Source organism: Carlito syrichta, unplaced genomic scaffold (genome assembly GCF_000164805.1).
Source record: "Carlito syrichta isolate Samal-C Ts95f unplaced genomic scaffold, Tarsius_syrichta-2.0.1 Scaffold273658, whole genome shotgun sequence".
NCBI lineage: Eukaryota > Metazoa > Chordata > Mammalia > Primates > Tarsiidae > Carlito > Carlito syrichta.
In genome coordinates, this window is record NW_007217754.1 from 213,912 (window position 1) to 240,716 (window position 26,805).

A 26,805-nucleotide genomic window follows, 5' to 3' on the forward strand; every position below is an offset into this window, starting at 1 on the left:
TTTGAAATTTAGGAACGGGGTAGGAATAGGTAGGAATTTTATGATCAATTAGTAACTGCTGAAACAGCCAAAATGAGGATTTAATGCTTAACAGATTTTCAGTAACAGAGCTCAGGAGGCCAATAAGCACTGGGTTGGGAGGTGGGAGGGGGCGAGGTGGGGGAAGGGGAGGATGGGTGAAAGAGGGCTTCATGGGAAGGGGTTAGAGCATGGAGCCAGGGTACATATATTCTTACAGTATTTTTACTGTACCTTTTCTATTTCTAGATACAAAAATACCACATTATTACAATTGCCTACAGCATTCAGTACAGTAACAAGTTGTACAGGTCTGTAGTCCAAGGGATAGGCTATGCTATACAGTCTAGGTGTGGAGCAGGCTCTATCGTGTAGATTTGCATAAGTGCACTTTATGGTGTTACCACACTGCACACGCCTGAGGACGCATTGCTCAGACAGTACTCCTGGTGTTAAGCAACACCTGACTATACTGTTTGCACAACATATATTCAAGGGCGACCTTCACTGTGTAGATTCACACAGAATGCACTTTTATCCAATTAAAAGCCATTTGCCCTTAGATTTAAGAATCTTCTGGCCACACACTCTAGTTTACAATTTAAATCACTTTTAAAGTGGATAAACTCGTTGACTAAACACAAGTACTAAAGGAGCCTGATGGCTCACGCCTGTAATCCCAGCACTTTGGGAGCAGCGGCAAGAGGATTGCCTGAGCCCAGGGGTTCGAGACCAGCCTAGGCAACTTGGTGAGAACTTACCTCTACAATAAATCAAAAAATTAGCCAGACGTGGTGGCACGCACGTGTGATTCTTGCTACTTGGAAGACTGAGGCAGAAGGATCGCTTGAGCCCAGCAGGTCCAGGATGCAGTGGCCACGAGGGTGCCACTGCACTCCTGCCTGGGCAACAGAGTGAGACTTCGACTCAATAAAATAAAATAAAATAAATTAAAATAAAATAAAATAAACACAAGTACTGGCGCACGCATATTCAGGTATATCCAACTTCCCCTGCCCCAGCGCTTCTTCCCACGTCAGGTTTACTTATTCAGGTCTCAGCTCAAATATCGCTTCTGAAAGAGGGCTTTAGGGACGACACGTGTAAAACAGCCTTTCTCTTATTGAGCGTACTCACACTATTCCAAATCACAGCGACTGTCACAAGCCCCTGGAATTGAAGCCGAGGGCGGGAGAACTTGGGAGCGTCCAAGGAGTCTGGACACGGCAGGAGCTCAGTGCATATCAGCTGAGTATTGCTATCTCAGGAAGTCTAAAAGTGGAGGTGAACAAACTTCCACACGCGGAGAGAAGAAATCAGACCCTGAGCTGGTATGAGACCGGGGATCTGCAGATGAAGGAACCGGGCCTCCGAGGGAGGGAGGCCTGACCCAGGGAAGGCGGAGGCAGTGGGTCTCCGCCCCGGGGTAAGAGGGGGCGGGGGACGCCCGAGCCGGAAGCTCTTGTCTGGAGAGGCCGCTCAGCTCCGCAACCGGCAGTGGAGAGACGCCAGTGTCATCGCTGGGACGTGGGCAAGAAGAATCAAGCCCCAGCTTCGCAGTCAGCGCCGGACCTTGGTCAGCCCCTCGCAAATTCCTCTTCAAGCCCCGCGAGCTCGCAGGGACCGCGGGCCATCCGGCCAACATCTGAAAATCCAACGCGGGCGCAAAAAACGACGTCTCAGTTTCCCCGGACATTTTTTAAAAGCGCACTCACCCCTCCTTTTCCGGTCGGGTCCTCACCGCTTCCCCCACATGTATTGGGTAGGAGTTTGTTGGAGCCACTGAGCGAGCTGCTGCCGCCGCGCTTGTAGAGCCTTCCCTGGTGGAAAGTGCGGAGGGCCTCCGAGGCCGCGAGGACGTCACCATGGTGGGCCCCTCCTACCCCCTTACACCCTCTCGGCTGGCGGGGCGGGAACCCAGGAGAGGGAAGGGCGCCTGGCGGTAGTACTGAGCGGGCAGGGGCTCCATCTGGAGCTCCGCGGGAGTTGCGGCCCCGCGAGCTACTCTTGGTGTTCTGCCTAGCCTTTCCCGGGATGCTGCCCCTCGGGGAAAGCATTGTGGCTACTGACTGACATTGGGGGACAGGGCAGGGGGGATCGGGAAAACTCTGAGCTCCGGCCATACATACCTGTGTTCCCCTCCCCCACCATCCCCGTGGAGACGAGGCGTGGGCTCCAGCGCCGTCTCCTCGGCGTCCACTCACCGCTGTGGTGACCCATTTTTGACCTGTAAGACAGCTACAACCCCTGCCCCTCCCACCCCTTCCCGGCTAATCGACACAGGAAACTTCCCCTCAGGTCTGTTTTAACATTGCAAAGCAGGAGGGCCCTCCCTGCTCCCACTCCCCCTCAAGCCTGCCTTAACGTTGAAAAACCAGAAAGCTCTGCTTTAACCCCCGAGCTGGCTCACAAAGGTGGGAAAAGAAGGCTGTGCACTAATTTCCGAGCTGGCTCACAAGAGTGAGAAAGGAGGCCTCCCCCACCCCCACTTCCCCAGGAGCCCATAGCCCCCAGGCTGACAGAGATGGAAATGGATGACCCAACCGACTTCTCACGGAGCCCCTACCTCTCACCCCGGAGCTCAGCTGCTTGCAAGAAATTTTCCAGAAAAAAAAGAAAGTTTCCATTCCCGATCTCCTTGCACTATGTGCATATAAAAGACCCTCCCTCAGCTTTCCAAGTAGCTGGAACTATAGATGCGCACTACAATAAATAAATAAATAAATAAAAAGACCCTCCCTGTTTCTAGTCGGGGCTAATGCCACTTTGGTGTCTGCCCAGGCACTTTACTTTTATAAACTCCTTTGCCTGAACAGTGTGTGCTCCTTTAGGCAAACTTTAAAATCATATCCTGCCTATACTCATTCTTTCCCTCCAGGACACTGAAGTTGTTTTCTTGTTTTTATTGAAAATGTAGTAGGCACAAAAGAGTGTTTCTGAAACACATTTAAGTACAAGATTAGCAGTATACAGAGCTCTCGGTTACCCATTATGTCGTTTAAGAAAGAAAACAGCCTTGGGAAGCCCCTGTGTCTCTCCTTGAACCTGTAACTTTCAGGAATTCTTCAGAAGAACAGTATCTAAAGGTTGTATTTATCATTTCACTGCCTTTTTTTTTTTTTTTTTTTTTTTGTGTTGGGAGTCTCACTCTCTTGCCCAGACTGGAGTGCAGTGTCCGCTCCAGGCCACCGCAGGCTCGCCTGCTGGGCTCTGGCGATCCTTCCGCCTCAGCCTTCCAAGTAGCTGGAACTACAGGCGCGCGCTACCACCCCCGAATAATTTTTGACTTATTGTAGAGATGAGGGCTCACCAAGTTGCCCAGGCGCGTCTCGAACCCGCGGGCTCAGGCAATCCACTCACCTCATCACTGCCTTTCTTATAGTTATATTCCAGAACACTATGTTGTTTCCTGTTGCTTTTTTAACTTAATTGTTGTGTTCTTGAGAATCATTCTTGAATAGAACATGTTTTATAAATGTTTTCCAGTTTTTAATAGAAACAGTGGAATAGAAAATCGCTTATAATCTGATAAGGTTATAAATGTGGCTGGCCACAATGTAGCTTCCTTGTTTCTGTTTTTGTCTTTTTGATGTATGCCGTTTTTGTCTTAACAGTTTGGGATTTTTTTGTTTTTGTTTTTTGCTTTAGATTGTACATATTGTGTAAATTCATTGTTTATCACCATGCCTGTGCGATTTCCAACACTTTATAATTTTTTTCATTTTCAAAGTAGAAGGTTAAAGCAATCACATGTGATCATGTGTAAGCAATTGGGGAGGTTGGGTAGCATTTGACTGTGGTTGTCCTTGACTATCAGAGCCTCTCATTTGTTGGGCTGTATAGTATGTTACTTTGACATAAAAGTCAAGAGTGACATGTAAATATGTTCTTATTGGGTTTTCTGATACAGTATGGTCAGTGGTTTTGCTGTATACTCTTTCAGTATAACTCAGAATGTGGTCCCAAAGGACAGAGTTTGGTACCTGTCTTTGCTAAGTTGCCATCTCAGTGAAATGAAATTGAGATAACAGTAATGCCTACTTCATGGAATTGTGAAAATTAAATGTAAAGTGCTTAGCCCAGGCACTTTGTAAATATTAGTTTTTGTTATTAACATTAGTAATAGAAGTAAATAGTAACTACCACTTGTAGCTATCTACTTTTGTTACTTTGTTCATTTATGTTCTTTTGTGAATCTTTGCTGAAGGTCAGGAAGTTCTTGTTTTCTTATATCAACATTTAACTTATTTAGGAGTCTTCAAATTAATCCCATCCCACTCAGCTTTTTAAAATTTTACATGAAAAAGGTTTTTTGTGCTTTTAAGTTTATATACTATATAAACTTTATATACTATACTACCAGGTACTTACTTCTTTTTCTGCAAGCCTTTTATTATAGAGTTTAAGTGTGCTTGTTTTTCTTCCTAGCTAGATTATAAGCCATTGAAAAATGTGTGGTCATCCTCCCTTTGTTTATTAAGGGCATTAGCTGTTACTGACTACCTACAAATTCCTTAATTGCAGGAGTTGTGTGTTGTTGGGCTCACACTTACAAATGTGAGCTACAACAACAAATCAGTTTAATAAATCTCAAAGAGATTATCTGGTAGTGAAAACTTTCTTCTGAAAATTAGTAAAACTAAGGAAAACATTAATGAAAATCTAGTATACCAATCTTTTGGGGGGCAGTACTACATGGACATGGTTTTTTTATAAAAACAGTAAAAAGTGGTATATGAAAAGTATATTCATTTATTAATGGCTATAAAAATGTGATACAAATTTAGTGGCTTAAAATGTTGACGAGAATACTAAACTCCATTGAATGCCTAAAGAGATTTACTCTGAACTAAATGTGAGTGACTCAGGTCTGTGATACAGTCCACAGAGGTCCTAAGAATATGTGTCCAAGATGGCTGAATTACATCTTGGTTGTATTCATCTTTGGGGAGACAGGAAGTTACAGGCAAAACAAATTAATATATGTGAGGTTTACATTGATTTGGCCTGGAAAAGCAGGACATCTTCAAGTGGGAGGCTTATAGATCATAGGTTGAATTCAAAGATTTTCTGATTGGGAGTTGGTAGAAAGAGTTAAGCTCTGTCTAAAGAATTTGAGAGCAGTACCAAAAATGCTTGAGTTAAGATGGGGGGTTGTGGAAGTCAGAGTTCTTCATGTTTGTGCGCTGAAAGCTCTGAGTAGCAGGCTTCAGAGACAATAGGTGGTAAATGCCTTAGGTTGTTCTCCATAGATGCCATTTTTCGAAGAGACAACTTTGCCGGGGCATTTCAGAATATGTCGAAAAACATCTTGGGGTAAAATATTTTTCCTTTAGGGCCCGTGTTCTGTCATGAGATGCTATACCAGAGTCAGGTTGGAATTGGGTATCTTACTGCCACAAAGTCTGTTTTGTCAGTCTTCTGATCTCTATGTTAATGTAAATGCCAGTCAGTTATGCCTAAAACTTCACAAGGGAAGGAGGCATAATTTTTTCAGATTTTCCTTGGTCCAAAGGGGATCCAATTGTTTGGGAGCTTATAGTTTTATTTTTGGTTTACAAAAACAACATATTTTAAATTTTTTTAATATTTGTGAAAGGCAGAAGTTCAAAAATGAGTCTTAACTGAGATGAAAAATCAAGATGTGGCAGGGCTCTCTTTCTTCCAGGTGCTCTTTGCTTGCTTTTCTCGGTTTCTAGAGGTCATCTACATTCCTTGGGTCTTGGCTCCTTCCATCTTCAAAGCCAGCAGCATCTTTAAATCTTCCTACAGAGAAGGAAAGTCACATGTTCTTTGACAAGGATCTCTTGCCTTTCTCTTATGGGGACCTTTCGGATTATGTTGGACCCATGTGGATACATTCTCCATTTCAAGGTATTTTATCACATCTGCAGAGTCCCTTTGGCCACGTATGGTAATATATTCCCAGGTTCCAGGAAGAACTAGGGCATGGACATCTTTTGGGAGAGGCAGGGTGTTATTTTGCTTACCACAAAAAGTAAGTCTTTCTCCAACTCTGATGCCTAATACCCTAGTTTACTTGAGAAACAACCACTGCTGTCTGTTCTTTAGTATCCATTCAAATATTTTATATGTATTTACCAGCATATATGTATGCTCTTCAGCCTCCCTTTCTGTATAAATAACACAGTAGACACTCTTATGACCTTTTTTTTTTTTTTTTTTTGGTTGCCTGATGCTAGAGATCAGTCTATGTAAGTACATGTAGATCTGCTTCTTGCTTTTAAAACAGCTGATATCCCATTGTTTGGTTTACTGTAATTTGTTTAGCCAGATCTTTGATGATCATTTAAACTGTTTACATCTTTGTGTTACTACATACATGCGACGGTACTGTATTATTATTTTTCCCTTTGATACATGTGTAAATATGTCTATAAAATAACATAGATTTCCTTGGTCAAAAGACGTGCCATTTTATCTTGGTGTCAAATTGCCTTCTAGGAGACTACCCGTTTGCACCCCTACTGAATTGTGAGATTCCTAATTCACTCACACCCTCACTAACACATTGTTAGTAATTTATCTTTGTTAGTTTTGAACATAATTCTATTGCATTGAAGTTTCAACTTATTTTCTTTTAAGTTAGACCACACCTTTTCAAACTTTTAAAAAGCACTTATTTTTATTCTTTTTGTGACTTTTTTGGTATTTTTTCTGTTTTTATTTTAGGTTGCTGATCTTATTAATTTTGTAATAACTTTTTCTATTAAGGGAATCAGCTCTTCTGTTTGTGTTGCATTTTTCTTTTTCTTTTTTTTTGTAACTTGCCTTGTGACTTGGTTTATGATGTTTCGCAGTGTAGACCTTTACATTTTTATTTAGATTTCTTATTCTTTTAAATCTTCTGGGTTTTATATGATGTTTATACAGACCTTTCTCACTCAAATTCATCTAAAACAAGAAATTTTTTGTAGAAACTACTTGGTTTCTTTTTTTATGCTTAAATGTGATCTGTGAGAAACTAGAGTGTGGAATGATATACCACATTCTTTTTTTTTTTTGAGTTGGAGTCTTACTCTGTCACCCAGACTGGAGTGCAGTGGCCACTCCCAGCCACCACACCATCGACCTGCTGGGCTCCGGCAATCCTTTGGCCTCAGCCTTCGGAGTAGCCGGAATTACAGGTGCGCGCTACCACGCCTGGCTAATTTTTGATTTATTGTAGAGATGAGGTCTCACCTGCCCAGGCGGGTCTCGAACCCGCGGGCTCAGGCAATCCACTCTCCTCAGCCTCCCACGGAATTACAGCCTGAGCCACCGAGCCTGGCACACCACATCTTGAAAGAGACATTCATTTGCTTTTTAGAGTCATCTCTTGGTATCTACAAGGTATTGGTTCCAGACCCCTTCAATATCTAATACCTAAATTCGTGGATACTTAAGTCTCTTATATAAAAGGATGTAGTTTTTGCATATAATCAGTGCATATTCTCCTGTATGCTTTAAGTCACCTATGGATTACTTGCAATATCTAATGCAGTATAAATGCTATGTATTTATACTATATTGCTTTTTGAATTTGTATTACTTATTGTTTTGTTATTTTTAATTTTTTGCATATTTTCTGTCTGGTTGGTCAGATTTGGCCCTGCAGATGTGGAGGGCCAGCTGTATTTTACATTTTTTGAGTGCTTGAAATATTTCATGCTAACTTAAAACCTGAACACACAGCATATGTTACCAATAAATAAATACATAGATCAGCTAAGCTTTTGTGACCTAAAGGATGAATTATTATGAACTACTATTTGTTGTTTTATTTTGCTACATAACACACACTTAAAAAAATTTTTTTTGATAACATCTGTTCTGTGTATGTTCAGCACTCTGAACTGAAGCCTAGACTTGGTAAGTAGTGACTGTTTTTTAACTCACTACTAAATCTAATCCAGAAGTACATTTGGATCTCCAGAAATTGACTTACAGATGAAATATCCTAACTTAAATACCTAGGGAACTTGGAATTTATTTATTCAATATGTATTTCTTCATGCAGTTTTTTTAACCTGTGTGTGTTGATGTGTTTGTGGTGACTGGTGAATTGCGTCATACAAGATGGTGTCTTCCTTGCAGTATAATTATTTGGCAGTGAAAAGGAGTTTCTCTTACAGGGACCCGGACAGAGTGTTCATGTAAGTGTTCAGGTAACTGTTAGCTGATTCCTTTTCATTTAATTACTCTAGGAGCAATTAATTTAAATGGAAATTCAGTAAACTTGCCAAACTGATTTGAGCTAGAATTTTTGTTTGTTTAAAAAAGACCCAGAAGAGAGAGAGAGATAATCATGAATACGTGCCAGAATTCCAGTGGCTGGATGCCATTTCTGTTTTACAGCAAAGGCAGAAGGCAGGTATCATTGACTTTCTATTGGAAAAGATGTGAACTCTTTTGTGCGTGAACTGCTGGCAAAAGTTTAAAGTGCCTTTGTTTCAAAGTTTTCTTCAGAAGGAAATTTTATATGAGGTAAACATAGATTTTTATCCTGGAATTTTACCACTGAAATTGCAACCAACTGCATACCCTTCGGAGACTACACTTTCGTTTAAATCTCTAGAGACGGCTGATCTTTCCAGACTTTCCTTGATAACTGTCTTCTTTTCATTTAGATTCCAAATGTGATTCCGGTGATTGATGGAAGTATCTTTTAAATTACATTAAGTCCATATATTACTGTTCCAGGTAGATCTATAAATGCGTTTGCATTTACTTCCTCTTACTTACTATACACTTGTCTACTTTTAAAGGATTATAAACATTTGTAATGTCACACATGCTCTAACCTTTTCCCTTTAAACTCTTCTTTCAAACACTTTGGTTGGAACATTGTGAGTGAAGCTAAAAAGAATTAAAACCAGTCTGTTTATGTCTTTTTCCTATGGCTTATTTTAATGCTTCTCTTTTCGTTTTCTGCTTAGGTTTGCTCATTCTCACCATTTTGCCACTAAAAAATAATGGTATGCAGGGCAGTCATTGTACAACTCATAGATTTTTAGATTCTCATTGTCTTGTTACAAAGAGCATTTAATGTTGCAAAGATCATGTAATAGTGCAGTGATGCAAGTGTTTCTCAATCTTGGATTAAAGTCAGTAATGAACTGCATTATTTCATACGCTTCCTTAGTCTGGCATATTTTTGATTTGTTTCTCTGATTTAAACGTTAACTTCCATATTAACTAGTAGGTTTATTTTATAGCTTGAAAATTGAAAAAGGTTTAGTGAATACCTTGTCTTTTAGATCTTGTTACTTCCTGAGGGAGGCCTTTCCTGATTTCCCAGAGCTGTGCTTTTAGGACATTTTCCCGCCAGCATGTACTAAATTTGCTATTCATGAGATAACTGGATTGTGAGGGCAAGTTCCTGTCTGTTTTTGATCCTAAAGCCTCAATGCTTATCCTATTAACTTGTATACTCAATATATAAAGCTTATGTTCATAATTTTAAAAAATCAGTAAATATTAACTAATTTGCAACTGCTCACGTAAATTTACATCATCCTGGAAGACTGTCTTTTCAGGTTTATAATCCAAATAAAAATGCAAAGTATGGAAAGCTAGAGTGTTTACTGGATATGTCTGCAACTCCCTTCTGTATTGTGAAAAAGGTAAAGATTTAGAAAAGACCATTTCACTTATGCTTAATGACAGAAGTTTGTGACAACCACCTTCAGATTTTTAAAATTTTCACCTACTCTCTGTTTTAGGAAAGTGAAAAATTTGCTGGTTGCAAATGCGTTAATACAAAGTTGCGATGTAAAAAGTGGTAGCAGAGAATATGGGAGAAGAACTTAATTCTCACTTGTTAGTAAGTCTGGAATAACATAGAGAAATTGAGCTAGATATTAGATATTCACATGAACGATAAAACTATTCTCCCGTTACTGTTAAGGAGAGCATTGTTTATGAGCTACTTAAAAAAATTATTTTTACATGAGCTTCCTAGTACTGTTTTAAAGAAAGTGCTTGATATTTGTAATTCATAGTAGCTCAGTGTACAGTACACAGTGGGTGCTCAGTAGAATACTCAAGGCAGCATCCAAATTTCTTTCTTTCTTTTTTTTTTGTTTGTTTTTTGTTTTTATTTTGAGTCAAGGGTCTCACTGTGTTGTTCAGGCTGGAATACAGGGACATGAACACAGCTCACTGCAGCCTCGAACTCTTGGGCTCAAGCAAGTATCTCACCTCAGCCTTCCAAAGTACTGTACTGGGACTACTAGTATGCACCACCACACCCAACTAATTTGCTTTTATTTTTTATAGAGACGAGGTCTCATATTTTACCTAGGGTGATCTCAACCTACTGGGCTCAAGTGATCTTCTCACCTCAGCCTCCCAAAGTACTGGATTCCAGGCATGAACCACCATGCTCTGCCTTCTTTTTCTTCTTTCACACTATGATTTTCAACCTCATGGGACTTATTTGTAGTCTTAAATGAACCTCCACAGAAGAGATAACATACAGTGTATGATGAAATGACTGAGCAGTGCAGCATAATATTGTACTAAATGATAAATGCTACCAGGAGAGAAGGTCTTAAAATGATCTGAAATGGTTATTCTTGGATACTTTCAAGGAACAATTGAATTTGGCCAGTAAGTAGTCTTTGGATAGAGTTTAGAAAAGCTTTCATACGGAACTGTTATCTCTCTCGGAAGCCCTAGTTAATTATTTATCATTGATACCTGTCGTTGACATCATATTTCTGTTAAACAAGGAAAATGCATTAGGGTTATTTACTAAAGATTGCAGAAAAAAATTTGCAGATTCTCTTAATTAGTCCACTCCATTTCCCTTATGCCACTGGTGTTAAATGATTTGGTACATCATTTACTGTAATGTAGTCATTTACTACACAGCAACATTTTGGACATTTGTAAGTTGTATATATGATGGTAGTCACATGAGATTATTAATACTTTATTTTTACTGTATTTGTTCTATGTTTAAACATGTTCACGTACACAAATACTTAACATTGTGTTAGAGTTGACTTCAGTATCTAGTACAATAACGTGCTATACAAGATTTTAGCCTGGAAGCCATAGGCTCTACCATCTAGCCTAGGTGTGTAGTAGGCTCTAGGATGTTTGCACAATGAGGAATTTGCCTAGTCATGCATTTCTTAGAAAATATCCTTGTTAAGTGACACGTGACTGTAATATGGTGTTGAAGTATTCATATATGCTTTGTGTACCTTAAGTGTGTTTGGAGGAATGGTCACCTTTAGGTTCCTTGTTACACTGGGTAGTCTAAAGGGCATTTCTGTCTCTGGTTGACCCTAGACTCTAGGAATGTGTTTTAGTGAAAATTCCTCTTTGCTATCCATGGTTTTAACAGGAGTATCTGAAGCATAGTGCCCCTGAAATAACTCTGTTGCTCTGCTCTTTGAATAAACTATGTGGACTTTTTTTCAGTTAATGCCAAATTACAGATCCAAACAGTGGATTTTCAGGTTGAATTTTCTGAAGTAATCACTAAAGATTATAGGGATGGGATGCTTTTGGTTCACATTTTCTGACTGGAATATTTTTATGGTGCCAGAGCCTTTTCAATAAGGATAGCTATTTAAAACAGTCTGTTAGGTTGTTTCATTGATAAGGTTTGGCTTTAGTTTTTTTCCTGTTGAAACATTTAAAAAAATTTTACTGCATTAAAAATACTACAACGTGTTGAAATGTAGTAAATTTTATTGTACATATTTCTGTCTTATATATTCCTATCCTGCCTATAGGCAACCTTATGAATAAATTATTATAAGATTCATAAGCTACAGTTGAGTTAGTCTATACATTCTGCTTTTTTGTATCTTTGTACTATGTCTTGGAGATTCTTTAACCAAGATCTTCTAAAACTGTGAGGAGATTTTCAGATTCAAAGAGTATCAGCCTTTTTTTTCCCCTAACAAAAGTTTTTAAAAGAACTTTTTTTGTAGTCTTGGACATGTTGCTGAAACTTTGCTGCTGTATGTTTTCAGTTGTTGAGTTTTAGCAGCTTCGGAGTGTTTACTTTTTTCCTCAGGATTTTTGTGAGGTTTTTTTTCTATTTTTTTTTTTTTTTTTTTAGTTGGAGTCTCACTGTCGCCCAGACTCTGGAGTGCAGTGGCCGCTCCCGGCCACTGCAGCCTTGCCTGCTGGGCTCCGGCGATCCTTCCGCCTCAGCCTTCCAAGTAGCCGGAATTACAGGCATGCGCTACCATGCCCGGCTGATTTTTTGATTTATTGTAGAGATGAGGTCTTGCTGCCCAGGCGGGTCTCGAACCCGCGGGCTCAGGCAATCCACTCACCTCAGCCTCCCAAAGGCACGGGATTACAGGCTAAGCACCAAGCCCGGCTTTTTTCTATTTTTTTTTAAAGCATTTTATTTGTTATGATATTATGTGGGGGGATGTTATGTGGGGACAAAATATCTTTTTAAAGTGTATATGTTTGCTTTACTTTTTTGTTCTTGCATTAGTAATTACTTGTTCTGGTGTCACATGCTATCCTAAAATTTAGTGACTTAAAACAGCATTTATTATCTTAGTCTCCTGGGTCAGGACTCATGCATAGTTTGCCTGGCTCCTCTTCCTCAAGGTTTCTCCCGAGGTTCCAGTGAAGATGTCACTTGCATGTGTGGTTTCTAGGCATAACTGGGGAGAATCCACTTCTACATTCACTTGCATGGCTCTTAGTAGGATTCAGCTCCTCAAGGGCTGTTGGACTGAGGGTTCATTTCTTCACTGACTGTTGCCTGGAGATTTCTCTCAGAAATTTGTCATGTGGTCTCTCCCTAGAGCAGCTCACTACATGACATCTCCATGAGAGAGAGCAAAAGAAAACAGAACGGAAGCCAGAGTCCTTTCGTAACCTCACATTGGAATTGGCATCTCATTGCTTTTGCTAAATGTTGCTTATTAAAAGTGAGCCCAGCCACCACACTCCAAGGGAGGGATTACATAAAGCCATCAATATCAGGAAGTGGGATCATGGGACCATCCTAGAGGCAGCCTACCACATGTTCTTATAGTTCTTACTAGATTCATGCTTGCTAGGTAGACTTTAAGCCAAACATACTATTAAACCTCTCTTTCTCCCTCTCTTTTGTGCACAGACGGATGCAAAAAACTGTGTATACTCTGTTTTATGATGCTTTGACTTCTTATTTTCCTGTACCTGTAATCAACCTCCCGTTATATCCAGGGTTTCAGAGTTGGATATGTCTTCTATGGTCAGGTTTATCAAAAAAGTGAGCAGAGCATTCAATGGATAATTGTTGAAAGAATGAATACATTTGTGAATGAGGGATTGGTGATCATTTTAATTAGTTCTGCCTAGAATTTTACAGAGGAAGTAATTTTGAACTGCATCTTATCAAAGGATGAGTAAGGGAAAGGATTTTATAGGCAGAGGTAACAAGTGCAGTCTCAAGAAGTTATGAAACAGCAGGTATGTAACTAGATTGGTGGGAAGTTTACTGAGAATGGGGTGAAGGATCTTTGGTGAAGGAGCATGGAAAATGACGCTGGAGAAGCAGATTGGGGATAGACTGTTTTTCACATTGAAGACTTAGGACCTAACTGAACTGGTGGAACTCTGTGAGGAGGGGAGAGGGACTTTACTAAGTTAGTGTTTTAGGAAGAGAAGCACTGTGACTTCCTTGACAGAAGGACCAGCAGGAGGAACATGAAGGCAATACTAATCATGAAAGATCATGAGACCTGAATTAGGCAATTGAAATTGGTTTTGAAGATGATTCTAGAGACGCTCGGCCTTTTTCAGAATTAAGTATGTTAGAGACCACCAGTTGTCCCCTAGTATACTCTTTCTTCTATAGTAGTGGATTATTTTTCCCCAGAGAATAAAGGTTTATTTACTGGTCTCCTTTATATAACACTGTGAATAAATTTTGGTTAATGGAATGTGAGCAAAAGGATCTGCAGCTTCCCAGATCATGCTTTAAAAAAGAGGGGGAGTATACTTTTTTATTTTTTCCCTATTTCTCACTGACTGGAGTGTAGACCTGTATGAAACCATTGTGGATCATATAGGAAGTTATAGCCTAAGGATGGTAGACAACAAAATGGAAGGAGTGTGGATCCTTGAAGGCTTTGTGGAACAGTCTTCAGCTCTTATTTTATTGTTTTTATTTTTTTTGTTTTTTACTACAGAGAGCAAAACCTGATTTCTAAATAATAGAGATGTGGGATAAGGTAGAATTGTGTAAGAATTACAAAAAAATATATACTGAAAAAAAAATTCCAAGGTATGTGGACAAAAAAACAACACGAAGATATCTAGTTTGGAGGACTAAATGAATTGTGACCTAGTTAACTTACATGCAGTTTGAGTGTAAAAATATTTTGTTTCCATTTTGGATGTGCTGAGTTTGAGATGGTATCTGTTATTTTCTCTGTTTCTAATTTGTATAGGCCATGAACTCAACTTTTATTTTGCCTGATTCAGTACCCACTCTTTTCCATGTACACCTAAACTCTTCCTAACTCCTTGATTTTCTTAACTGTAACATAAGTTTCTAGTTGTGAGTCTCCTCACTCAATTCTCTATGCCTGTTTTGAAGGTGGAACAGTTGAAGAGCTGTATATTGACCCCTTCTTTGCTGTTATTTTGTCACTGGAAAACAGTTCTGACTATATCATTTCTGTTATGACCATAGAAGCAGACTATTAGAATTATTTAACAAGGCTGACTTATCTCCTCATTTTTCTTGTAGTATTTCTAGTTCACTGTATTTCAGTTATACTTGTGTTTTTAAAATTTATTAAAATAGAAAATGTTGTAAGTGGAGGCACTTATGTATCTATTTGTTTCATATGTTTTCACACATTTTAGCCTAAAGCTCCAAAAGGAAAAAACACAGGACGGGAAAAAAAAGTCATCCATCCATACAGTAGAAAAGCAGCCCAAATTACAAGAGAGGCCCACAAACAAGAAAAAAAGGAAAAGTAAGTATCTGTTAATCATTTGTGTTATGCATTGGTCAAAAGCCCCTTTGTGCATTTATCCTTCAACATGTATTCTTTCATAATATTCTTTTTTTTTTTTTTGACTTGGAGTCTCACTCTGTCACCCAGACTGGAGTGCAATGGCCGCTCCCGGCCACCGCAGCCTCGACCTGCTGGGCTCCAGCGATCCTTCCATCTCAGCCTTCCAAGTAGCCAGAACTACAGGCGTGCGCTACCACGCCTGGCTAATTTTTGATTTATTGTAGAGATGAGGTCTCGTCAAGTTGCACAGGTGGATCTCAAACCCACGGGCTCAGGCAATCCACTCACCTCAGCCTTCCAAACTGCTGGGATTACAGGCTGAGCCACCGAGCCCAGCCTCTTTCACAATATTCTATCCCCTAAGTATTTGTTGAGTGTGTTCTGTGCACTGAGGGTAAAACTGAGCAAGGACTCTACTCTTATAGAGCTTACCTAAAACAGATAGATAATTATTATTTGAGTTGCGGTTTCTGTCACCCAGGCTGGAGTGCAGTGACACGATCATGGCTCACCACAGCCTCGACCTCCAGCCTCAGGTGATCCTTTGGTCTCAGCCTCCCAAGTAGCTGGTACTACAGGTGCATGCCACCATGCCTGGCTGATTTTTTAGTTTTAGTAGAGATGGGGTCTAGCTATGTTGCCTAGAGTGGTCTCAAGCAATCCTCTCACTTTGGCCTCCCAAAGTGCTAGGATTACAGGCATGAGCACTGTGCCTGACCTAAAACATAAATATTTTAAATTGCAGTTTGAGATGAGTGCAATGAAGAATAGTTAAAAAGGGTTATGGGATGGAGAGTGAGGGAGAGGTTCTGTTTTACATGGGATAGTCATTGAAGGCTTCTTTAAAGGAGTCACATGAGAGTAGAGAGTTGAAAGATATGAGGGAGTGATTATATATACATATATGAGGCATATATATATGTCTCGTAGGTACTTTAACCTATAAGTCATATATATTGTATATATTGTGTATATATTGTATATATGGCTTATAGGTTAAAGTACCTACGAGATAGCTGGGTTCGGTGGCTCAGTCTGTAATCCCACGCTTTGGGAGGCTGAGGTGAGTGGATTGCCTGAGCCCGTGGGTTCAAGACCCCCCTGGGCAATTTGGCCAGACCTCGTCTCTACAATAAATCAAAAATTAGCCGTGCGTGGTATCGCGTGCCTGTAGTTCCAGCTACTTGGAATGCTGAGGCGGAAAGATCGCCAGAGCCCAGCAGGTCGAGGCTGCGGTGGCCCGGAGCAGCCACTGCACTCCAGTCTGGGTGACAGAGTGAGACTGCAACTCAAAAAAAAAAAAAGTACCTACGAGACATATAAGATAGTAGTGAGATATGTTGGGTCTAGTGTTCAGAGGCTAGGTTAGCGATAGGCACACATTTGGGAGCCATGTGCACCCATATGGGATTCAAGCCATGAGAGTAGATAAGATCAGGTCACCTAATGAGTATGTAGACAGGAAAGAGAAGGGAGCCAAGGACTGAGTCCAGAGGGCTCTGCCATTCACAGGTTGGGAGGAAAATCCCACAAGTAAGATTGAGGAGGAGGAAAAAGAAGATGGTGTTTCAGAGATTCCTTAAAGTGAATGAAGCCTAAATAAAAGCCATTGTTTTGGCTATTTTAGAATATACTTACCATTTTACTAAATGTTAGATATATTTGCATTCTAGCTGATGCAAACCAGAACGTTTATTATATGTTGATTCCACGCCTAAAACATAAGTTGTATTTACTAAAGTTTAGCTGTTTCACAATGATTTGGCTAGAATTTTCCAGAAGAGAACGAGAAAGTGTTGTGACAGCATACTCTAATTTTTAGTGGAGTATTACATAAAGGCTTATTATAGTTGCAGTATTGCTTTAAATCAGTAGTTTTCAAACTTTAGGTATTTGTATGTATCTCTTGTATAATTTTTGCTTTTTTAAAATATAATTTACTACTACTATGATTTTGCAATTTCTGCTACTACCTTTACCAGTATTTCTCAAACTTCAATATACATGAGATACATCTGTAGGGCCTATTAAAAATGTGTTTATTTCACCTCCTAGAGTTTTTTATTCAGAAGATTTGAGGTTTTGTCATAATATTTTTGCATTTCCAACAAGTTTCCAGGTAATGCTGATGCTCTTGCTGCTGGCTTAGGGACCACACTGAGAACCACTGACCTATACTATTATTTGTTTTCCCTTAAATAACTATTTTTTAAAAGCAGAAGCCAGGTGCACTGGCTCAGCCTGTAATCCCAGCACTTTGGGAGGCTGAGGCAAGAGGATTGCCTGAGCCCAGGGATTTGAGACCAGCCTGGGCAACTTGGTGAGACCTTGCCTCTACACTAAATCACAAAAAAACTTGCTGGGTGTTGTGGCGTGCCTCTGTAGTTCCAGCTACTTGGAAGACTGAGTTGGAGGGATTACCTAAGCCCAGCAGGTCGAGGTTGTGGTGGCTGTGAGTGTGCCACTGTACTCCAGCTTGGGCAACAAGAGTGAGACTCCAACTCAAAAAAATAAAAAAAGCAGACATTTTATCTCTATTAAAACCAAGTAGATGCCATTTGATCTGAATGGTCCGAGCCTGAGACATAGCTTTTATATTATCCTTGGTGAAAGATTTGGCAAAGGTTGGAAGACTGGTAAAATAAACTAATACTAAGTTTTGTTCTTAATGTATTGTGAAAGGATCAAACAAAAATTGAGGAGGGGAAGCAAGTTGCTTATCATTTAATTAAAGATGGTTTAATTCTGTGTCTATGAACTACTTAATCACCTTACATAGTACTGGTGGTATAATGTGCAGTATTTTAGGAAATACTGCTTTATAATATGATTAAGTTCTTTGGTTCACCATAATTACTTGTGACAGTGAGCCTAGAATGTTTGTATGTTGTCAAGTATATTCAGAATTTTATGAATTGATTTAAAGAATTAGCGTTATAGAGGAATAAGCCAGAACAACATGCTAATCTCATATATAACTTGTCCTAAGAAAAGTCTACTACTGGCCAAGGCTCTTTTGTACTAATACAGAGTAGAAAGGCATCACTTAATTTTTCTTCTTGGGCTATTTTCTGAACAGGTTAGTTTTTTTCCTTTTTCTCCTTTACTTTAATGAAGTCACCATTTTAACAGTCATGGCCCTAGAATCAAATACAGTTTTAGTAATGCCCAACATATTTTTTGGCTGTGAAACCATAGGCTTAGGCCTGTTGTGTCAGTTTTTTGAGTAGCAGCATCACTGACCATGAGTTATAGTTAACTTTAAATGGGAGCATGATCACAAAAAGGATGTTGAAATGCTCGTGATTAAGCTGGACTCGGTGGCTCGGCCTATAATCCTGTGCCTTTGGGAGGCTGAGGTGAGTGGATTGCCTGAACCCGCGGGTTCGAGACCCGCCTGGACAACTTGATGAGACCTCATCTCTACAATAAATAAAAAATTAGCTGGGTGTGGTAGCACGCACCTGTAGTTCCAGCTACTTGGAAGGCTGAGGCGGAAGGATCGCCGGAGCCCAGCAGGTCGAGGCTACGGTGGCCGGGAGCAGCCACTGCACTCCAATCTGGGTGACAGAGTGAAACTCCAACTCAAAAAAAAAAAATGAAATGCTCGTGATTCCCTGCACTGTTTCAAAAGATGATTGCTAACAGGGTACACAGATTGTTGGGACAACTGTAAGCAAGATGGGAAAAGAAGCTACCAATAGGACTTAACTTGAACTTCAGGTACCCATGACTTCTTAGAAATGAATAGCAGTCACCAGATACTGTCTTAGCTATTTGTTGCTGCATAAGAAATTATACCACAATTTAATAGCTTAAAACAGTTTCTGGGTGAGGAATCCTACAAGGCTGCAGTTAAGATGTTGGTTGACTCTGCATTCATCCCAGAGCTTGGAAGGGAGAGAAGTTCTACTTCTGAGCTTACTTCCATGGCTGTTAGTAGACCTCAGGTCTTGGTTGGCTCAGGTCTGTTCCTTGTCACATGAACCTCTTCATAAAGCTTCTTACAACATGGCAACTTGGTTTCCCCAGAGCGAAGGCTCTGGGACAGAGGGCTAGCTACAGAGGATGAGTAGACAGAAGTCAGTCTTTGTAACCTAATTCTGGAATGACATGTATCACTGTTGCTATTTTATTCATTAGAAGTAGGTCATTAGGTCCATCTACACTCTTGGAGGACAAGGATATAAATATTAAGGAGCAAGAATTATTGTAGACTATCTTAGAAACTTTGCCTACCAGGGACAGTTGGTAACCAGGCAGCCTGGAGTATTGTGTTCTCTGTATGTTTCCACAGAACCCAGGATTCTTTGAACCACTTCCTAGGGTTTCTTTTTAGGGAGAAGGACCTGTAGGGGAAAAGTCAGAGAGGGTATCTGCTAGGACACCATGTCTTTCGGCAAGTGGTGATAAAAATGCTTAGAGATGGCCTCATTTTACTTAAAAATACCATGGAAGTGAATAGCACTGCTAGAGGAAAAGTTAAAACATGTTCATCTTCGGTATGTGAAAACTCTGATTTAGGACTATATGAAATATTGCTTTTATTCATAGAAACTAAGAACTAGCACATTCCAAACAGTTAACAATTTACAGTCAGTGAATGACTGTTCTATGTTATATGACTTTAACTTTATTTTATGATTTCTCAGCATAGCAATATTTTGGCAAAGCATTCTAGATACAAATGAAGTGACTCTATTAGATTTATTAACAAAGAAAACTATAATGGGCCAGAATCTAGGAAACAACTGTATTAATATTAACAAAGAAAACTATAATGGGCCAGAATCTAGGAAACAACTGCTTTTGAGAATCTTGTTAATAGCACCTCACTTAAAGGATTAATTCTTTTTAAAAATCACATTCATACATTGTTTATCTTAAGAATGTTTTTATGTTTACATACAGTTACTGTTTTAAATTAACCTCAGACTGCAGTTCAGGTCCCCACTGGGTCCATTCAGAATTATTACAGTTGACTTCTAACTAAATTCTTCATTCTACGTTTATTTGAAAATAATAAATTTCTCTGAGCCAGTCTCCAAATTGTTGTGAAGTGTTCTTTGTTTTTTTAAGTCAACTATGAGGTATAATTAACATATAATAAAGTGGACACATTTTAAATGTATGGTTTTTACATTTTGACAATTATATACATTGGTTTACCACCGTGATCAATATGTAGTACAATTTCATCTTGCCAAAAGATTCCCTTGTGCATCTTCCCAATCAGTCCTCACTCTCTAACCTTAACCTTAGGCAGCCACTGATTTGTTCCTTGACAGGTAAGAGTTCTCTTTCCTGATGTTCCCTATAAGTGGAAGAACACTGTATGCAGTCTTTTGTGCCACCTTCTTTCACATAGCATAATGTTTGTGAGATTTATCCATGTCATGTCATTTTATGTTAGTTGTCCTTCTGTTGTAAGTATTATTCTATTGTATGGATATGCAACTTGTTTATCTGTTCCCTGTCGATCATCATTTGGAATTTTTTTTTAACACAGTTTTTGGCTATTATCAGGAGTCTGTAAACTAAGGGACCAGTCACCTATTATTATGAAAAATTTTCTTGGAAAACATCAGTGCCTCTTCCTTTTGTATTTTCTAGGACTGCTTTCATGCTACAGTGACAGAGTTGAATAATTGGGACAGACTACTTGGCCCCCAACCCTAAAATGTTACTACTGGACCATTTAAGAAAATATTTGCCAACCCCTACTATAAAGCTGCCATGAACATTTATATACAGATGTTTGTGTGGCTATATGTTTTCATTTTTCTTTCAGTTCCTAGAAAAGTAATTGCTGGGTCACATGGTAGATGTTTGTTTTAAGTATATACAAAATTGAGTTTATGAGAATTGCTGGATCATATGATAAGTGTCTGTTTAAGTGTATAAGAGGTTACCTTTTTAAAAGTGATAGTACCATTTTGTATGTCACCACTGGAGTATAAAGTTTATATTTACTGCATATCTTTGAATATTGTATTGCAAGTTTTTTTCTTTTTAATTTTAGCCAATCTAGTAGGTATATAGTGCTCTCTCAATGTATTTTTAATTTTCTTTTCTTGACTACTAATGAATTGACCATTTATTTTCTTTTTTTTGAGTCAGAGTCTCACTCTGTCACCCAGTTTGGAGTGCAGTAGCATGCTCACGACCACCAGAGCCTCGACCTGCTGGGCTCTGGTGATCCTTCTGCTTTAGGCTTCCAAGTTGCTGGAACTACAAGTGTACACCACCACACCTGGACTTTTTTTTTTTTTTTTTTAATTGTAGAGGCAAGGCAGCCAAATTGCCCAGGCTGGTCTCGAATCCTTGGACTCCAGACAATCCTCTTGCCTCCACTTCCCAAAGTGCTGGGATTAAGGCATGGATATTGAACATCTTTCTTTCTGTGTTATTTTTAGTCACTTATATTTCTTTGATGAAGGGTGTGTTCAAATCTTTTGGCCATTTTTGGTATTGTCTATAATAACGTGGTAAGAACTGTTTATATAGTCTAGATATAAGTCCTTTGTTATTTATGTTATAAATATTTTATCTCCATCTGTGAAAATTTTTATTAAAAAGTTTTCATTTTGGGGCCAGGCATGGTGGCTCACGCCTGTAATCCCAGCACTTTGGGAGGTGGAGACAAGGTGATTGCCTGGGCCCAGGGATTCGAGACCAATCTGGGCAACTTGGAGAGACCCCATTTAACAATAAATAATAAAAAAATTAGTTGGGCATAGTGGCACACGCCTGTAGTTCCAGCTACTTGGAAGGCTGAGGCAGAAGGATCACCTGAGTCTACCAGGCCGAGGCTGCAATGACCATGAGCATGCCACTGCACTCCAGTTTGGGCGATAGAGTGCGACTCTGACTCAAAAAATAAATAAATAAATAAAAAGTTTTCATTTTGTTTCTCGTTTTTTGGTTGTATAAAATGGGAAACTAAATCTAGTTTTCCTACTCTTTTATGGGTAAAAGCCATGTGTACATCCTTCTTTATACAGAGCCTTCTCTTCTAGCTAAGATTTTTCCCCCCCATTTCTCTGGTCCCCATCCCCTTTTTAAATCCAGAATAACTTCTCTGCATGTTCAGGTCTCAGCTTAAAGGTTATGTGTTTTGGAAAACCTTTCCAAAACCTAAAAAGTCTAGTAGGTGCTTCAATATGTTTTCGTGGCTCCATATGCAGCTCCCTGTTTTCATTGTCCTTTTCATTTTAAGCTTTGTTAGGATAGGACAGTGGGATTTTTTTATTTTGTTCATTTCTCTATTTGTAGGGGCTAGCAGAATGTGTGGCAAAGACTGAGTATTCAAAAGTCTCTTGAATGAATAAGAACTCAGAATATCAATAATAGGAGATATATATTATCCACATACTTTCTGAGAATTTTTTTGTTATAATTCTTTTCAAATTTATGAAAAGTAATCATTCTGTTTTGTTCTTGTTGAAGTTTAAAAGGTAACAACAATACTGCATTGTGATCTTGGTGGCAGCACTCAGTCTTCTAGAAGGTGTGCATAACTGTTCTGTATATTATAAAACCTATCTGAACATCCATACTTATATCACACTTTCAGTTGTGTTTGTCCTATAGGCTTTCTTTAGTCACTGAAGAACTAAAAAAAAAAAAAACTTTCTGAAAACCTTTTTTTCCAGTGACTTTAAAAGAGAAGCTAGGTGTTTGATGTTTCTTTGTTAAAAAAATTAATTTCATATGTGTAAAAGAATGACCTTTAAATTAAAATTATTTGGGCAGTTTTTCTTTTTGTTGCTTTTTGACAGATTTTTAAATCTTGCTTTGGAAATTTTTTTAACATAACTTTTATTTCAAGGTTAAAGACTGAAAAGGCCTTACGTCTCAGCCTTATTGGTAAGTGGGTTTATTTATTTGAAATTCTGCCTAGAGTACAGTGGTTTCTGCCCTATACCTATGTTCTTCTTTTTGCTCTCCTAGTGAAATACTATTTTTATCAAAGTAAATTTTTTTACAAGACTTGATAAAAACAAAAGAACTCAATCATTAAACTTTTAGATTAAATAATTTTAATGATTTCGGACTCATTTTTCCAGTAACTGTTTAGTTCATATTATCTACTATTCTGCCTGTCTGCACATAGAAATATTCCATGTGTCTGTCGGTTTATTTGAAGTTTAATTTTAGTTCTCTGTTAGAATTATGAAGGAATATGACCTAAATATTATGGAAGTAACAATTCATATTTAATGATATGGATGCATATGTCTTCACTCTGTAACCCAATGTCATGATCCCTTTTTTTGGTCAGATTTATTGTTAAATCTTTACTGAAAAGCCTGAGATTTTTAAATATTGACTGTAAGGCTTTATTACTACAGTTAAAAGTATTTGAATCCTCATCTCTAATGATTCACTGGTAATAGAATAGTATTTCTGGATGGGGTATCAGTATTCTGGGAAGGGCCATTTCTTCATTTGTGATATTGAGAAATCTAATTGAAGGTGACCCTGACGGTCAGTTGGCTCTTTGATAATTTATCTCAATCACTCTTTGCATAGTATTTGGTAGCTTCTTTATGCTTAATGTATACTAACTTAATGTATTTACTAACTGGAAAGTTACTTACCCTCTCTCATTTTCAAGTGGGAATAGTAATAGTACCAATTCTCATAGGATTGTAAGGATATATACTTAGTGCCTATAGCTTGTTAAATGTTCAACAGATATCATTTTCATCACTTACCCAATCAAGTGTTCATTTTATTGTTTCAGACAATTGTGTCCTTTGCTTTGTAAATAGTAAATACTTAGAATTTCATGTTATTCTTTCTTTTTTCTTTGTTTCCATATTGGATAAGAAATATATGCAGAAGAGCCTCCCTCCCACATCTGTCTCCTCTCTAAATTAAAATGTGACAGTTTAATTTCTGACAGACTGGTTTAATTAGCTTTGAGCCCACACAAGACTTTATACTTAACATTGAAATAAATTTCTGTTCTGTTTTAAACACATTGATGTTAAGAATTATAATGAATACCTCTTGGTTCAAATGATGACTTATGCTAAACTGTCTTGGACTTTTTTTTAGGTGAAAAACTGCAGTGGTTTCATAATCATCTTGATCCCCAGAAAGTGGGATATTCAAAGAAAGGTGCTTGTGAATTAATTGAAAGGTAATCACTGGGCGTATTATGAACAAAGGGCCAGAAAAGGAAATTGTCTAATCTAGTTCTTTAAGAAGCAGAAATCTGTTCTGGATTTGTAGAAGAACAGATAGACTTTATTTTCAGAAAGACTTTCCTGGCTTAGCCACTGTAGTAGGTATGTGACCTATATGGGCCTAGTGGTAGTTAACCCAGGTTTTTGGGAACAGAAAAGGCTTCCTGGAGAAGTAGTATCTAAATTGGCACCTCAAGGGTAGGAGTCAGCAGATAGAACTAAGTTAGTTTGAAGAACCTATAGCCAGAGAGAACAATATCTAAGAGACCCAGAAGTGAGAAGGGTCTCTTAGTGAGGGAAGCATGGCAGGTGCAGTAAGTGACAGCCAGCTCATGAAAGACCTCTGGTGCCAGTGTAAGAGTCTGGACCTTATCTAAAGACATTAGGAGCCATCAGAGTCTTTTACGACTGGCACCTGAAATGATCATATTTAAGTTTAGAAAGGTTACAGTGAGAATGAGGAAAATGTAATTGAGGGGACATGGCTTTGACCAGGAGATCATTGAGAGGCTGATGCAACATTCCAGGCAAGAGATGATGGTGACCTCTGCTTAGTTAGTAGCAGCATGAGAGATTCCAGAGATATTACTGAGGTAGCAGTCTTGGTCTTTACTGAAATCTTAGATGTAGAGTAAAAGGGAGAGAGAGCAGTCACAGAGCATCTGCATTCCTTGCATAGACAGTTACTTCCTGAAATGGGGAGCCCAAGAGATGGAGTGGATTTGGTGGGGATTGTGGGGCCAGTGTGATGGCAAGTTCAGTTTTTGTGTGCTGAGGGCGAAGCCACTAGGGGACATCCACATGGAGATGGTAGTTGAATATCCTTGATAGCAGGCTGTGATTTGGTCACTGAAGTTAAGAAAATGGTCTAGTTCTCCATGGAAGGGGTAAAGAGCTCAGAGGACAAGTGAAGGCAGGGGATGATGTTTTTCATTAATTATATAAACCAAATATATATAACTCAAATCATCTTATTCTTCAGGTATTTAAATCGATTCAGTGGTGAGTTGGAGCAGATTGAGTTACATAACAGCATCAAAGACAGGCAGGGAAGGCGGTACGGTTCCCGGGAGACAGTCATCAAGCAGACGCTGGAGCGGGAGCGGCAGCAGTACGAAGGATACGGCCTTGGTGTGCTCACTGGGATTTTATTTTTCTCATTTTAAACTACATAAACTACATAGCAGATTTGTGGTTCATTTCAGAGGTTTTATTTATTCTTTTATATAGTTTGATTTTTTTTCTGATTTCTTTTTCTTTGATAATATTTAGAACAGTTTTGGATTCCTTTTTGTCTTCATATTCCCAACAGAACTATCAGTTTTGTGACAGTAGCATAATATCTTTTCTACAGTTATTTTAATACTAATAACTTCCAAATTTATCTTGTCAACCGTGACTTGTTCCCAGAACTCCAGATTTGCAGTATCAAACTTGGTTTCTCAGACTCTACTTGAATGTCTTATGGGCATCTTAAACCTGGCATGTCAAAAGCATGCTTTTCTCCTAAAACTTGCCCCTCCTACATGTTCCCTATTCCAGTCAGTAGTATGACTACTAGGCTTGTTGCTCAGATCAGAAACCCTGGCCATTTCCACAGTCCACATCCACCTCATCAACAAAATACATTTAGAATCTGATGACTTTTGCAACTACTGCCACTACCCCCAGGTTTTGGCCACCATCATCTCACCTGTACCATTCTAACAGCCTCCCAACTGTCCTCCACTCTTTCCCCTAAAAGCCTATTCAACATGTAGCAGCCAGATTAATTAGCAGTAATTAACAGAGCACATCCAGGGTAAACAATTTATTGATGATGGAGCCAGTAGTGGAACTTGGATCTGTTCTTCGTCCAACTGTGCCTCAGTGAATGGATTCTGACTGGTTTACAGTTGTGTAGGATCCTTTGGGGAAATTGTCACCAGCTTGTGTTTTGATAAGGTTTTGAGAAGGCCAGATATGGTTATCCAACCCCTTCCCTCATGGTACAACTAGATTTATTAAGATTCTTTAAAAAAAATTTTTTTAATTTACAACTTTTACCACCTAGCTGCTCGTAGTTTTATTTTCTGAAACTCTTGCAAAAGTCATTATACAGTTGTATTTAAACATGTTTGTTTTATCATCTTCATTACTTACCGTAAATTTTATTTAATATTGTATTGCATTGGTCAGATTTTTTTTGCAGCAGTGTTCCACTTTTTCTTGGACATGTCTCTGTGTGTTTTGCCATTTAAGTATGATCATGGGTATTGGTTTATGATGAACTTTCTATCATGATAAGGAGCTGTCATAAATCTAGTTTATATTACAAATGGGTTTACATTTTATTGAGCTTTTTGTACACCTGTTGATTGTAGTTTAAAAAAAAAATTTTCACATTTTGAATAATGCAACCTTTTACACACTGAATAATCTTTACATTCTTTGGATAAATTTTACCTTGCCAAGGTAAAATATGTGCTTGGAAAAATTGTGGCCGGGCGTGGTGGCTCAGCGTGTAATCCTGTGCCTTTGGGAGGCTGAGGTGAGTGGATTGCCTGAGCCCGCGGGTTCAAGACCCGCCTGGGCAGCGAGACCTC

At 38.9% G+C, this 26,805-nt stretch overlaps 1 protein-coding gene across 1 annotated transcript in view; it reads left to right on the forward strand.

Moving 5' to 3' along the window:
* The first annotated feature begins 1,778 nt into the window (after nt 1-1,778).
* Nucleotides 1,779-26,805, forward strand: part of TMA16 (translation machinery associated 16 homolog) — a 28,397-nt gene continuing 3,370 nt past the window's right edge. Inside the window, exons 1-5 of the mRNA XM_008052366.1 lie at nt 1,779-1,886; nt 14,869-14,981; nt 22,855-22,892; nt 24,090-24,174; nt 25,203-25,351. Of these exons, the coding sequence (XP_008050557.1) occupies nt 1,884-1,886; nt 14,869-14,981; nt 22,855-22,892; nt 24,090-24,174; nt 25,203-25,351 (388 nt within the window). The 5' untranslated portion in view covers nt 1,779-1,883. The remainder of the gene's footprint in view (nt 1,887-14,868; nt 14,982-22,854; nt 22,893-24,089; nt 24,175-25,202; nt 25,352-26,805) is intronic.